This window comes from Ruditapes philippinarum, unplaced genomic scaffold (genome assembly GCF_026571515.1).
Source record: "Ruditapes philippinarum isolate M1 unplaced genomic scaffold, ASM2657151v2 ctg2007_1_1_1_1, whole genome shotgun sequence".
Lineage (NCBI taxonomy): Eukaryota > Metazoa > Mollusca > Bivalvia > Venerida > Veneridae > Ruditapes > Ruditapes philippinarum.
In genome coordinates, this window is record NW_026865173.1 from 96,956 (window position 1) to 112,467 (window position 15,512).

Here is a 15,512-nt window from a genome sequence, read left to right on the forward strand (position 1 = left end):
AGAGAACATTTTCTAAAGTTACATTGTCTATATACGCTATCGTATATTCTGTAGATGTACTTAGAATTGACACACTTTCTTGGATGCATAGTCTGACATATTAAAGAACTCCACTGGGGTAAAAAAAAAATAACAATAACAAAAAACAAACAAACAAAAAACCTTCAACAAATGGCACGTGCTCACCAAATTCGAACACCTCGGCTATGATGCCGAAGTTTGACGGAAAGAGCCGAGAAGACACGATTGGTGATCACCCGCCCTAAAAGTATGACCGAAAGTTCCGTTCCGAAGGGTTCGGGAACATTACGACAGTTTAAAGTACTAACAAATTGAAACATGTCAAAATTGATATCTTTCTTATTTACATTTGTCACGATTGTTTTTGTAGTGTTCAGATAAAACATATTTTTCGCGTGACGTTTTAAACCTTTGATCAATAAAAGTATGGTAAGGCCGACATAGATTGTGTGTATTCTAGATACACCTATGTACCCGGAAGATATGAAACCCTGTTTCTATATTAACATTAAGTTACGTCATTGCCTCATAGAATTAATAAAGGATTAATCATATAGTAATCAAAGAAAATTTTCATAGGAAACCTTTTTTGGACAATATGAAAATACCGGAAGGAGAACATGTGTGGTAAGTTTGCGTTTTTCTATATTCTATACAGATTTAAGATCAACCCTGATGCATGTTTAAAACTAAGATCGGATACCGGATAGTAATAAAATATACAATAGTAAACTATTGTATTTACGATATCAGCATGAATTATAAAGGTAGTAATGCAGTTAATATTGGTTTATACGATTAATATTTGAATCTAAAGAAGCTGCACCGTATAAAGTTACGACGTAGTCAGCCTGCAACGTATATAGCTTAGGAGATACGGACAAAAGTCCCGCGGACGAAAGCTCCCCATCTAAAAATGACAAGGTGGACAAAAGCCCCCCCCCCCATGAAATTTACACGTAGGAAAAAAGCCCCCATCAAAAATACAGGTAGGACAAAAGCCCCACCCCCCAGTCCATCAAACAATTTTATTGAGAATTTCCGGAACTTGATGTATTGAGACAAGTCAAAATCGGTATGTTTAATTTAACTACGGAAGCGTCCTGGTGCCAATTCATAATGTTCTATAAAAAAATAAACTCCTACGTAGGAGATAAAAAAGCCTAATTAGGAGTTTGTAACTCCAATTTCGGCCGTTTGTACTTAGCAATGAGTGTAAAGTTTCTTGCTCAAGGAAACAACGGCTTGCGCCTAACGGGGTTTGAACCTTTGCGGCTGGCCATGCCGCCACACTTCACATTTTAATAAGTGTCTCAGGTTTCTAGAGTGTACAGTGTCTTAGGGTGAGGTGTCTGTAAGCATTGTCGATGTATCCCGAAAAATTGCTTTACAGCTATTCGAAAAAAACTTACTCGACAACAAGCATATATATCAAAATTTTAAAAGGCTTTAACGATTACGTTTTCGATACGAACTAGCTGAACAAAACGAGCAATTTATCCATTTTCGGCCGTTTCAAATGATTAAATCCTTATAGGGGACAGGGGGGTAGTGTAGTGTCTTGTTCCTGCTCCGTAAAGTTTAAGAAGATAACGGTTTGCGGAGCATTATGCATGCATATGTTTAATAATGAATTACATTGTATATCCTACTCTGAACAAAGTTTAACCCATGCATTTTGTGTACCTGTGTATAATTAATATAACTAAACGTACAGAATACATAACCATCGTTTAATATATGCAGAAAATGACAAAATTATCTCTGGCTACAGACTAAAGGTATTTACTAAAGCGGCTTGCACAATTACAACTTGACACATGAGCCGCGCCATGACAAAACCAACATAGTGGGTTTGCGACCAGCATGGATCTAGACCAGCCTGCGCATCCGCGCAGTCTGATCACGATCCATGCTATTCGAATTCAGTTTCTCTACTTGTAATAGGGTTTGTAAGCGAACAGCATGGATCCTGATTAGACTGCGCGGAAGCGCAGGCTGGCCTGGATCCATGCTGGTCGCAAATGCACTTTGTTGGTTTTGTCATGGCGCGGCTCATAAAATTTATTTTCCTTCATAATATGCTATCTTAAGTTATACTCTAGCATACATGTCCGTCGAACTCTCGTGCTTTCAGTACTTTGATATGTATCCTACGTAGGAGTTATAAAGTCCTACGTAGGCGTTTAAAAGTCCTACGTAGGAGTTATAAAGTCCTACGTAGGAGTTATAAAGTCCTAATTAGGCTTTTTTTATCTCCTACGTAGGAGTTATAAAGTCCTACGTAGGAGTTTAAAAGTCCTACGTAGGAGTTATAAACTCCTAATTAGGCTTTTTATCTCGTACGTAGGAGTTTATAAAGTCCTACGTAGGAGTTACAAACTCCTAATTAGGCTTTTTTATCTCCTTCGTAGGAGTTATAAAGTCCTACGTAGGAGTTATAAAGTCCTACGTAGGAGTTATTAAGTCCTACGTAGGACTTACAAAGACCTACGTAGGAGTTTAAAAGTCCTACGTAGGAGTTACAAACTCCTAATTAGGCTTTTTTTTATCTCCTATGTAGGAGTTTATTTTTTTATAGAACATTATGAATTGGCACCAGGACGCTTCCGTATTTAACAAATAAATGCAATATTGTTTAAAAAGATAATTTACATTAAGATTTAAATTTTAAGGTACAAAAGTTCTAATTTGATTTATTGTGTAATTCGTATATAATTCATTGATGATATGAATGTTTTTATGTTTATTATATATTGTACAGTACAAATGTAAATGAATATTTTCAGAGAATCGCTTATCAAAGCTTATCAAGGAAATAAAAGTGAAAGGTGCATACTTGTTTAGATTTATTTGAAGTATAACCAAAGTTCCCGAACATTGGTCGTGTGGAAAAAGATAGTATTCAGTCTGGTCTATAAAGCTTAGGGGGGGGGGTGTTTGATGGCCGGGGAAGGGGCTTTGTCCTACCTGTATTTTTGATGGGGGGGGGAGGGGCTTTAGTCAAATGTATAGATTTAAGGGGGGGGTAAGGGGGGGGGGGCTTTTATCCAACTTGTCATTTTCAATTGGGGTCGGGGCTTTTGTTCGGGGGGGGGGGTCTTTTGTCCTACACTCATAGCTTAATGTTATCTGTATACGTCAAACTGCTGCATATCGCCGTATAAAGACAATTTTTGCAAGATTACCAAGACGGTCTTTTCGTCCAGATTCAGACTAGGACTACTACGCCAACGACTACGACCATGGCTATGACAACGACTTTTACGACTTCAAGTCTTCGTGTTTATAGGCTCTAACTCTAATGACTACGAGTTCTGATACGACTTCAATGACGACTACCAATTCTACAAATATTACGACTACGAGAACGTCTACTACTTTTTTAAAAACATAACACCTGCGACGACAGCAAAAAGTATGACTTCGTCGATTACGAGTACAGATAATACTACGGCAACGACCACCGCTACGACTACCCAGGCAACTACGCAACGACTGTGACTACTACGACATATTTGCTATAATTCGTTACGTTCGACGATTACGATTTTTAACATGACTTCAACTTTTAAAGACTATGTAGGCAATTGAAGCCACGGCGTCGGTTACTATATCTTTTACGACTAAAAGTCTTTATTTACGACAAATCGATGACGAGTATTTCATACTTCTACGATTAGTCGTACAGTTACAACTTTGATACTACTAGAACTTCGACTTTTACGATAACGGCCACTAAGATTTCGACCACGACAAGTCCATTATTTACAAGTACGGCTAAGACTACGACTAGATGATTACGCCTACAGCTTCGACGACGATTACCACTACTAAGACTTTGACAAATGCAGGAATGGCTTCAACGACTCAGACTATGACAACAACTTTTATGATAACAAGTACGACTTTATCTTCTACAAATACAAATACGACAACGTCTACGAACACGACTACTACGATAACAGTTTTTACGACGATGCGAACGATGTCGTTGGCCATGACTACGGTGTTATCTAATTCGACGACTACAAAGGCAACTACAACTATCACGAGAATTTCGGCCGTCTATGCTGATGACTACGAAAACTACGACTACAATGACAACAACAACAGTGACGACGACGACAAAAAAAATGTATATATACGATGTAAAAGTGGTGGGCTAATGACTTAGATGTCTTCCTCTCAACTAAGGAATATTGGATTTAAGTCTTACTTGGGCCACAAAAATATTTTCTCTAACTTACCACTTAAGAGAAGCGGGGTCAATAGCGGTTAAAAGATGCTGAAAATATGAAGTTAAATAAGTTGAATAAATAATACAGCTTGAATTAATGCTTTAAGGGTATAGCAAGTAAATGTATTTGTGAAGACAATTTCGTACAATTACAGAGTACCCACGGAGAGCAGAACTTGAAATAGGTTCGAAACTACGTAATGCTGAGCAGTTTAGGATTTTCCCTACAGAAAAAAACAAACATCTTTTTGATAAAATACATTAGCTTTGGACATTCATAAGACTAGTGTTTAGTGATAATTTCAATTTATTTTACACCATATAAAATGTAAGCAATGAACTCACAGCAATTGCGCCACATGATCTCCCAATATGAATAATTATTAGATCCTATCCTATCAATTAAGCCTGCAGTCACACAAAAATCATTTTCCTTATTGTACTCGAACCAACAAAGTTTTGTTAAAATGTGACAAATTTGGTGGTGTGAAATAAAGATGTCCTTATATATTGTTATATTGGACGGACGAATACACATCTGCAAACCTATATTAGATTCGGCACATCGTCTAATTAGAAAATAGATATCAAACTTTACTGCATTATTGTAGAATAATGCATGGTTCGAGTTCAAATGCGCAGGAATATAATCACAAAGGCTGTTAGGTATGATTTGGAACGCTTTTGTACGTCGTGGTGGCGCTAGCGACAACAGGAAAAAGCGCGGGCGTGTTGTCGCGATGTCACATTGTCCCTCGGTTGAATTCGAAGGATCGGCTTATAAACCAAGCGACAGGGCGACACCGCGACAACGCACCGCACGACAACGCGCCGTTTGGCGTGCTTCGCTAGCGACCGTACGATGACATGACAGCGCGACAACGCGCCCTTTGGCGCTTTGTCGTGATGTCGCTAGCCACAAAACGAAAAGTCGATAGCAATATAGGTTGAGCTGTCGCTATCGACAACGTAACGTGCAATGTACAAAATCAGCCGCCATTTTTAGGCATGAGTGATTAGTTACAAAGCATTTGAATGATAAATCGCGCATAATTATAAAAGAAATGCAAGTAATATTAATATATGTTTCCATTCTGATATGAAAATAAAAGAGGATCGATAAAAATATGTTTAACTTAGAATTTTTCTGACGTCAGTTGGTTTCCTAACGTCATAATTGACGTCATATGACGTAAAAACATTCGTATTGAATGCTGTGCATATACATGTGTCTTGTAATAATGCGCTCGAATGACCTATCAGTGAATAATGTGAAGTGTATTTGAATATAGGTTTGATGATTTTGAACTTGTCCAAAAGAATTTAGTTTCGTACTAAATGTATTATAACCTAATAATACATGATTTCATTTTACGTGTACTGTATAAAATTAATTATTAAATATATTTGAAGGTTATATGGATCAATAAAAACTATTGTATGTTTGAAGTATACAACTGTTTAATGGCATCTTAATAATACTGCACGTCTGTAACGTCGTTTTTCATTGGATAATCGTTTCGTTTTTTTTTTATAGTTTTATATACACGGCTGCGGTAAATATATGAATATATCTTAATTTTTTCCCTTGATAAGAAAGTTTGACAGGGTATATGGCCTTAAATAAACGGTAGTTTGCAATATGACCCTCGCCTAACGCCAAGTGAAATAATTTCAAATCAACCATTTATATATGGCCATATAACCTGTCAAAAATCTTTGTTACCAATAATATTAATAAAAGCGCAATATCATAACAATAGAAGCAGATTTAGATCAGATTATAACCCCCATACAGTTCACGTTTAACGTACATGTAAAAATTTCATTGACAGTTGCGCTGCCGACATGTTTGAATATGACGAGACGAAGAAGTTGAATCTACGACAGTTCCTAACACGATATAAAGACCAGTTTCCTATGTTGATAGTGATAATAGGTGGTCATTATGGGGAGACAAAATTTGACTGTTACGACAATTTCCAGGTACGTCTAAATATAATTTAATTAAGTAACTGTTTTTTTTAAATATCAGAAGAACCAAATTATTTGTTAATTTGGACGCCTTGTCCGAAGTTTTGACGCGGATGTTATTATTTTAGTTTTCGAGTGTTGGTTGTAAATTTCTGAATGTTGTTTGACAGATTTATGCTAGCATTATCTCATGTTTGTTCTAGATTCCGTATGTATGTAGAAGCGAAATTTCAGCATTATAATTAAGGAAGATTTTGTCCTTTATTACCCTATTCATCTTTGAAAGTTTAATATTTATTCTTGAGCCAATTTGATCCGTACACAATTCCCTAGATGTCGTATGGCCATGTTTTGTACAAATTTCTTAATATAAGGAGCAGTGAGCATTTTCCGTTATCTCGCCTTAAGGCCTCGATTATTTTCTGTAAAGAAAGGCACTTGTTGTAAGGCAATGATATTAAAAAAATCACACACAAAAAAAAACAAGAACAAACAAAACAACCTGCAGTAACAAACAATACATTGGAACGTATTTGATTTGTACATAAATAGCATTTATCTTGGCTATTATCTATCACTTTGTATTTAATTGCAGACTATCTTTGCTTAAAGTCACTGTACGTTTATTAAGTAGAATATAAAATAAATGTTAGCCAGAGATATTGTGACAAACAAAAACGACAAAAGATCATTGTATTTCCCATTTAATTTACAAAATCCTAGGCTTTTATTCGGCGTTCCCATAACAGGTACTTAATCGTTACATTATATCTTACATAAATGTGTTCCTTCTAATTTTATGTTTTATTTGTCCTTCTTCATTGAACCTTTCCCATTATGTTCAAGTAAAATGCAGTATAAGAAAACGCACATAGTACGTCAGACCTCATAGTCAGACCGACCTCAGTCTTCGGCTTCGCTTCGTTAAATGTTTGCAGGCTGACTGACCGGTCACTATAATTCTGTGAGACCCTCAGTAAAGTAGTAGTTTAAGTTTGTTTATTCTCGGCGCCGGAATAACCATACGTCCGAGATTATAGAGTCCTTGTCGGTCCACTGTTGTAGTCACATTTACATGCAGAATCTTCCTGGAACCTGTTTTTTACCCGTTGGTGTTTGAAGGAGACGACAATACATTCTAAGGCATCAGCTTTATGATTGCATCTCTAACAAAAACGGCTCTTGCTAGTACCACCCTACAGAGTTAGTCACGACAGGTCAACCAATCATCTCTGGTACTTGAGATGACTTGACCTTGACCTGACGCTTGCCTTCTCCGCGACGTGCAGGGGGGATTTGGAGAAGTGTAGAGAACTTCAGTGCTGTACAATGTTTCTTTAATATGCTGATTAGCGGTTGGTACAACATGACACCCCGCATACTCATAGCCTAGAATATTACCCTTTTACATAACAAGCTTTTGTAAAACAAAAGTTTTTCTATATTTTCGGTCTAGTGTGTCATCATGGTGTCGCAAGCAAATTTCCATATAAAAGTAGGCGAAGCAAGAAAAGATATAGACGATAAAAAGGGCTCATGAGTAAACATGATGCTTATAAGAATAGAATATTTTGTATTTGATTTCCAGTGACTTATACCTTTAAGAAAATTATAAATGTGTTTAGGGAGTATGAACATCTTAATACCGCGAGTATCAGTAAAAAATTTAGTACCCGTATATCATTTATACATTTGTATTATATGTTCAATTTCTTATATATTAACTATGGATATCAATAGATTGCTCTTGGCATTAAGGTGATTTCTTTATTTTTACAGGTATTACGGTAATTTCTCTATTTTTCACGGTATTTCGGTAATTTCACTATTTTACCGGTATAACGGTAGTTTAATATCTAATAGATGATTACAATAGTTTACTATACCTAACGGAAATTTTGTCATGGTATTACAATACATGTGTAGTTTGCTATACCTAACGGAAATTTTGTCATGGTATTGCAATAGTTTGCTATACCTAACGGACATTTTGTCATGGTATTGCAATAGTTTGATATACTTAACGGAAATTTTGTCATGGTATTACAACAGTTTGTTACCTTGTTCCAGGTATTACGGATCCACTGTTACACGGCTCAGCCACGTGTCATAGCAGAAGACTCTAGACTGAATCCCAGGTACCGGAAAGGTTATATCACCATACCCGTGGATACTTCCATCAATTACAGGGTCATCAAGGGTCACACGAAACGTAATTTTTATTTTTTTATCTCAGCAAATCAAGTCATGATAACTGTACAATTTTATTCATTGTACTGTGCACAAAATAAACTAGTAAATGAACATTCTATAAAACATAACGGATTAAATTGAAAATGTATATTTGTGCTAATTTTAGCCCGAGATGATCTTAAAGCGTTTAAACGCTTTTCATTTTTAGGTTATTTTTTAAAGCTGCACGTCCTAACCTAAGTACAGCAGCAAGACATTCATATCAAATCGACTGATTCAAACGATCAATTTTAATAGTTCAAGAGCTTAGCAAAATATATAGATGTTGTTGATTGATTGAAGGTTCAATATTGAATATATTGAACTCGTTGAATAAAATAGTATATATGCCGGTGTCTGGAGATGAATGCACGCATAATTTTACTTTATTCAACGAGTTCAATAAATTGAGTTATGAAGCTACACGAATGTAATGTTCTGTTAACATATAGAACCTTTTGCAGTAAAAAAAACTCGCTTTTTAATTGGCGCCCTTGTAGTGTAACGCTAATATTTTTGCGTCTTCACACATGTTTGTATACGTATAACGCACATGACGTTACGTAAAAATATACGCACGACCGTGAAATAAGTAGATGTTAGTGTTCATTTGTGCTGTTTTAAAAAAATTAGAAACTTCGACGGGAGCGATTGCAACAGGAGAATGTTTCTAATTTGTGTAGAACAGCTACGGGTGAATACTAACAAACTTAGTGTCAAGCTTTATTTGACCTCATTATTCACTTAATTAAGTCACTACGCGGTTCTATGAAGAACTATGAAATATAGAAGGCGACTATGAACGGAATTCGATATAGTATCGACTTTTGTTCTTCTGTGAAAATTAACACACACATTTTTAAGAAATACAGCGTGTTCATTGGATGACAAATAAAGCTGGACACTAACATTTTTAAGGAGTCGCAAAAGCGTCACGGGTCCGCTTATTCTTATCTACGCATATTTATCTTCAACATCCCAATGTTTATTATTTTTATGTTGATGTCAACGACAACGTAAACGTCTTTTGACGTTATTTCACTAAAATGTAAACTAACATTTTTTACCGTGAAAACAATACGCATTTTATTTCATCAACATTTCTCAATATTTCATTTATGATCATATAATAAATGATGGTACCTCATTTAGTGTATGCGATTTGTCAGATAAGATAAAGTCTATATTTTAATCATATCTGAAACTTTTTGCATTAAAGCAGCACACTTTTGACAATGGTCGAGCTAGTATTGATAAAAGAATCGAACCTCTTTTGTCTTCATTAAAAATAAAACACATATAGTCTTATTTTTCTTCATTTCAATCAACATACATAGTTGGGAATCCCCAGCCTCTTGGAGAGCTACTTGAGCAAAATGACAGACTTCCACTGCTGGTCCAGATGGCGTGTGACCCTCAGTATCCGATCAGAGTTGGTAACAACAGACACATGGCACGAGATTTTGGACACATCATGATCAAAGAAAAATACATGGAACATTTTTACATGATGAATGCCATCGACGGCGTTGGTATGTAAGATATTGTTATTTATACCATAAATTATTAACCTTTTTACTTCTGGTTTTTCACTATGTGTTGCGAGTCTTAAGGCTGTAAATTGAACCGTTGATCAGTTCAAAACGAGGTAATTGTCCACGAACGTAATTACCGTTTTAGTCAGGCCAATCAAAGGCTTAATGGACATTTAAACATTAGACGTTATCCGTAACTCGGCAAATGTGGGGTTTTTCCCCAGATAATCTGTAGGTACAAACTAACTTTTACCGTTATAGCTTCACGGTGCACTGCCCTTCACAACAGATTAGTCAACCTGTTTCACTTATTTTCGAAGCTGTAACTGTAACTGTAAAAGTGTGTTTCCACCTACTTGATTAGCTCGGGAAACCTAAATATTCTTAAATCCGGAGTTAGTCTATTGAGAATTTTATCTTATAATTGTGAAAGTAAATCATGTAATTGACAATTTGTTGCATCAAAAATGATGGGGGTTTAGTTATAATGGTTGGCAAATCTTGTGAAAACATTTTTGCCAGTAAGGACAATTTCAAAACATGCAGTTTTTTTTTTATAACATTTCATTAATTTTCTCTCATCAAAACTGGTAACAGCAGACTGTTCCGACATTGTTTTTCCCTATTGGCAAAATAATAATCTAAATTTCAGATTTAAATATGAACAAGCTTATTTGTATGGCTTGTCTATGTGAAGATCTAGAAGCCACGCCGGTGACCGGGTTCAAATACGGATCGAAAGAAGAGTTTGACGAGTTTTGCCGGAAACTGTCGAAAGATGTAGCGGAAAGTGGCGAAGTTTATGACAGAAGCAAAGGCAATGAAGGTGCAAAATAAGTGAAATATGTCATTGCAGTTAGATGTATTCTTATCTGTAATCAAATTATAATTTCCTTTGTTTGCTTCATATTTTGTTAATAATTAAACCATTTGCATGGAGGGATAAATGTACTTTGCTAAAAATAAAATTGTCCTCTGCTATTCAAATAGTCAATACATACAAAAGAAGCGGCCTCTTACAAAAGATAAATTATATGTACTTTATATTTGAATTTTAAGTCATAAAAGTTTAAAGGCACAATATAATATGCCTCAGAAACGAATACATTTTCCTTCTTTAGAAAGGGCAGACATGAGTTTTATAATGTTTAAATAATGTTTTCAGAGCATGTTAGATGCTTATTACCTAAAATAAGTAGCGCTGAATGATAGATTATTCGTCATAAATCACTATAACTTCTAACTGTTATCATCATATGTAAAATTGGTTCAGACAAGTGTTGAGTTTTGGAAACTATAGCAAAACAACAACAATAGAAAAAAAAGCTTCTAAGAAACAAAACGAAAAGCATTTCTGGGATAAAATGAGGCTTTAAAATAGTTTTTATCTATTTTTAGATTATTCAGAGTACTCGTTCGACGAGATGCGTTATTTGTTGCAGATATCTGATAGCTCTTCGGGTCTGCTGACAGACGACATAGGTAAACAATGACATCTATCATCATATTGAACAATGAACTATTCCATAGCAACATGTTCTCATTGAGAAAGTAAAATAATAGTATGATATTAAATTGATAGATCCCTACTCTGACCATTTATTTGAATAACAATAGATTTAACCACCATCATTGACATGTGCTCTTTTGTTAACAAATAGATTGTGGTGAAATTGTTATTGTATCCACTAATCTGATAATAAGAATTAGATAGGTCAGGGATATATGCCTTAGATAAACAAGGTAGATAGTTTCGTTTCTCCATTTCTAGTAATGTCATCTCATTTTGTTTGTGCACAGCTTCGTATTCTAATGATGATGATGATGATGATGATAATAGCAATGATGATGGTCAAAAATGTTGTTGTTAATGATGAAAACCATTTTAAATGATAAAAAATAATGATATGAAGGATCATGATGATGCAAATGATAATAATAATTATTATAATATGCTTAGCAATCGTTCTCTGGTGTTCATGTTGTAGAAGCGGAAGTGTCTGATTCGGAATCTGATGATTATGAAGAAGTTCCACCCGAATTACCATCGAGAAATCCATTGCCCCCAAGGAGATCAAGAGGAAAGAAAAAAGTAATTATTTCACCAGAGTCAAATAAACAAACACCAAAATCACCAAACAGTCCAAAATCGCCAAAATCGCACCACAAAGATTCTAAAGGTCCATTTGGGTTCTTGAAAAAGAAAAATCGCCATGAAATCGAAAATAAAAGAGAAAAAGAAACGAAACAATCAAATGATGACTTTATCCCACCAACAAGTATACCAAAATCTGATAAACCGAAAGAGACAAATTTACATGACACCATAACTGCTGCTGCAAATGACAGACCCCATGTCAAGATAGCCCATGCACCTATCCCTGCTATAAGGCCGCTCCCGTCTACACAAGGTGATATAAAGGCGGAATATGTAACTTTAGCCTCGCAGCGGACTTATATCAATACTCAAGTAGGAAGAGCAACTGTCAAACCAATGCCGAAAACGACTAATGTGATCCAAGAACAAACTTACTTACCAATGGACAAAGGAGAAATTTATGAAGACGAAGAATATGAGACCTTTGCTGATATTCCTAAAATGGAAACAAAACTGTAAGTTTGATATTTTTCTCTCTGTAATATAAAAATAATGATATTTAAACTTTACATTATCACCATTATATATTGCTGAAACGGTAAGTCTTTACTCCACTCATGGCGAATGGCGATTTTACTTGATTTGTAAAATACTTTTTTACGCATGGTCTCACTACAAAAATGCATGCATCTACACGTCTCACACAATTTACCACAACCACAACTGGATACCTTAGTTTAAGACACAATAATGTTACAAATGTTTAGAAACAGACATATATAGCCTAACAGTTATTAATGCTATACTTTTATTTTTTTGGTCAAAATTTACCTTTGAAATATGTACTGCATAAACTTCATTTCAACTTGAATAGTTTCCTTTACACATTTTGCAAATAAAAGGTCATGTACATTAATTTTGTTATTAAAGATGGAATTTTTCAGGAGCTCACCATTCACAGCAAACAGCAAAGTGTCTCCGCTTGTATCTGAACTGCAACATAAAATTACCCAAAAAAGTAATCAAATACCTGAAGCTGAAGAAGATGAAGATGACAATTACGAGGTTGTTGGAGACCCGGATAATGAAGGCTACATGATTCCGCAACAACTTACTCATCAATCACCAATCACATCGCAAGGACATAACAAAAATGGTCCAAAAGACTCTAAGGCTGGTCATACTTATGCTAACGAGTTTGATGTTACGTCTCTGTCAATGAGTGAAGTCAGCGAATCACTCAATGAGTTGGGACTTGACAAGTATGCTAAAGAGTTTAAGGAAAACAAAATTGATGGCGAGATTTTAGCAAGTCTCAGTGTGGAGGATTTTACAAAGGAACTTGGCATGAAGAAATTAGAAGCAATACGCTTGCACAAGTTTGCTAAATCAGGTCATATTCCAAAATAATCCTAGAAATCCTTAAAGAAGTGCTCTGTAACATCATAAAAAATATAAAGGACTTCAAAATCATGAAATTCTGTCTTAAGAAGGCATCTTTGGACTACTAGTATTAATAATTTATTTGTTAAGATTAAAGTACTTGACGAGAAAAATCTATAAATGGACGATTACTGAAACTATATTAACACAAGTCTGCTCTCATAATACAAGTTATAGGTTAAGTTTGTTCGTATATCTGAAAAACTTCTTTCTCCTCATCGCTGTGTGTTTGAATCTCGACGCGCACTTTGGATTCTTTCATGTGGAGAAGCTATCCAGCTAGCTAACGGAACGTCGGTGGTTGTACTCGGGTGGCCGTTCGTGCCCGAAATAATGCACGGAAGGGCACCTAATGCCTTCACTAGAAAGCCGCAAAACAGAAAAAAAGAATAACACCAGTTGATACAACTGTTGATTGATATCGAATATATGAACAATGTCACTTATCACCTTTATAAATATTTTGAGAAAGCAAGAGTTCGATGAAATACATTTTTCATGTTTAATAATTCCTTATTTTAGGAAATGTAAATAATATGTTTGTGAATAAATGAAAAATCTTTTTCTTAATCTGTATCTGCAAAATGCTATTATCTGAAGAAAGCAATTTTCTTATCGTGAATGATTATTATGGATAATCTTGTATATTTACAGATTTACAGATTAAGTGTTTTTTTAAATGTCCTATTTGTTAATACACGCGCAAATTAAAAATTTCGTATTCTTTTTACTCCTCTACGAGAATAGGAATTCAGACCTTCGGAATTGAACGTGGGACTCTTTCAAAGGTTCTTTATTGAATATATGAGCTATGTCACTTTTCGCCGTCTTTCCTTGTTTATCATGTTTTTCATATTTTATAAATAGTTTATAAAACCAAGAGTTCGATGAAATACGTTTTGCATGTTAAATTTGTTCTTATTTCAGATAATTTAATGTAAATAGTACGTTTCTGTAAATAAATGCCAAACGGTTAATAGCATTGTACTTTATATCTGTATCTGTGAAATGCAATAATATGAAGAAAGCAATTTTGTTATCGTGAATGTCTATTATGTATAATCTTGTATATTTACAGATATGCAGATTAAGTGTTTTAAAATGTTAAATTCGTTAATACACGTGCAGATTAAAAATTTCGTATTCTTTTTATCTGCATTTACTCCTTTACGATAATAAGAATTCAGACCATTGCAATTAAAAGTGGGACATTAATCTGGCGCTTCCAAAGATATACAATATATAAAGCAAGGATAGAAAGTGTGTGTTTAGCCTTAAAATCTACCATATTTCAAACATGTTTCCCTTCTGATATGATGATGATAATACTGAATCAATTGGCAACGAACTTCAAACTGTTTCGAGATTGATTAATCTGTCATATTACAATAAAATAAGAGAGTACAAATGTAATATGTACAGGTTCCAGAGAATAAAACATCCATGATCAACATGTCAATAGTCTTGGTCAAATTGGTAAGGAAATACCACTGTTGCAAGCAGGCGGTTTTTGCCATGTTGAAAAAGGCATATAAGACATATTCGGACTAAGCTAAGGGTGAAAACAATGGAATCTTTAGTAGCAGACGTCTTAAACTTGCCGGAAAACACAAATATGTTGAATTAAAAGAATTCCTGTTTGGGTAAAAGTATAAAGAAAAAAATCTTAAATGAGTTTAGCGTGAAAGGAAATCATATAGGAAACAAATTGCGATTCAATTGGAAAAAAGAAAGGGGATGGGGAAGATAAAAAAGCAAGTGGTGTGTGTATTTGAGTTTATTTATACTCGTCACCGGTTGCCCATATGGACGAGTCCTCCAGAAGAGTGTTAGTCATTAAAGATTTGGGAGAATAGTGCAAGAAACAGATACAGAAAGATGCCCAAATTCCAGAAGCATCTCCTGGTTCTTTAGCGAGCCAAGTGTTTAAGCACTCATACACGGGACAATTTAATGTCTCACCCGAAAG

The 15,512-nt window shown here is 35.0% G+C and overlaps 1 protein-coding gene across 2 annotated transcripts; it reads left to right on the forward strand.

Moving 5' to 3' along the window:
* The first annotated feature begins 290 nt into the window (after positions 1 to 290).
* LOC132728110 (uncharacterized) lies at positions 291 to 14,318 on the forward strand. 2 transcript variants are annotated; one of them, XM_060713722.1, is made up of 8 exons: positions 291 to 648; positions 6,097 to 6,247; positions 8,306 to 8,447; positions 9,805 to 9,999; positions 10,655 to 10,828; positions 11,401 to 11,484; positions 11,991 to 12,615; positions 13,031 to 13,349. In XM_060713722.1, exons 1-8 carry the CDS (start codon positions 620 to 622, stop codon positions 13,197 to 13,199), a joined length of 1,569 nt encoding a protein of 522 aa, XP_060569705.1. In that variant the 5' UTR covers positions 291 to 619; the 3' UTR covers positions 13,200 to 13,349. The 2 variants fall into 2 exon arrangements, with proteins under 2 accessions (XP_060569705.1, XP_060569704.1); XM_060713721.1 differs by having other exon boundaries at positions 294 to 648; positions 13,045 to 14,318.
* The last annotated feature ends 1,194 nt before the right edge of the window (positions 14,319 to 15,512 follow it).

Coding starts and splice junctions, on each gene's coding strand:
- LOC132728110 (XM_060713721.1), top strand. CDS start 620: ATGAAAATACCGGAAGGAGAACATGTGTG. Junction 10,000..10,654: donor GAATGCCATCGACGGCGTTG/GTATGTAAGATA, acceptor TCTAAATTTCAG/ATTTAAATATGAACAAGCTT. Junction 12,616..13,044: donor CCTAAAATGGAAACAAAACT/GTAAGTTTGATA, acceptor GGAATTTTTCAG/GAGCTCACCATTCACAGCAA.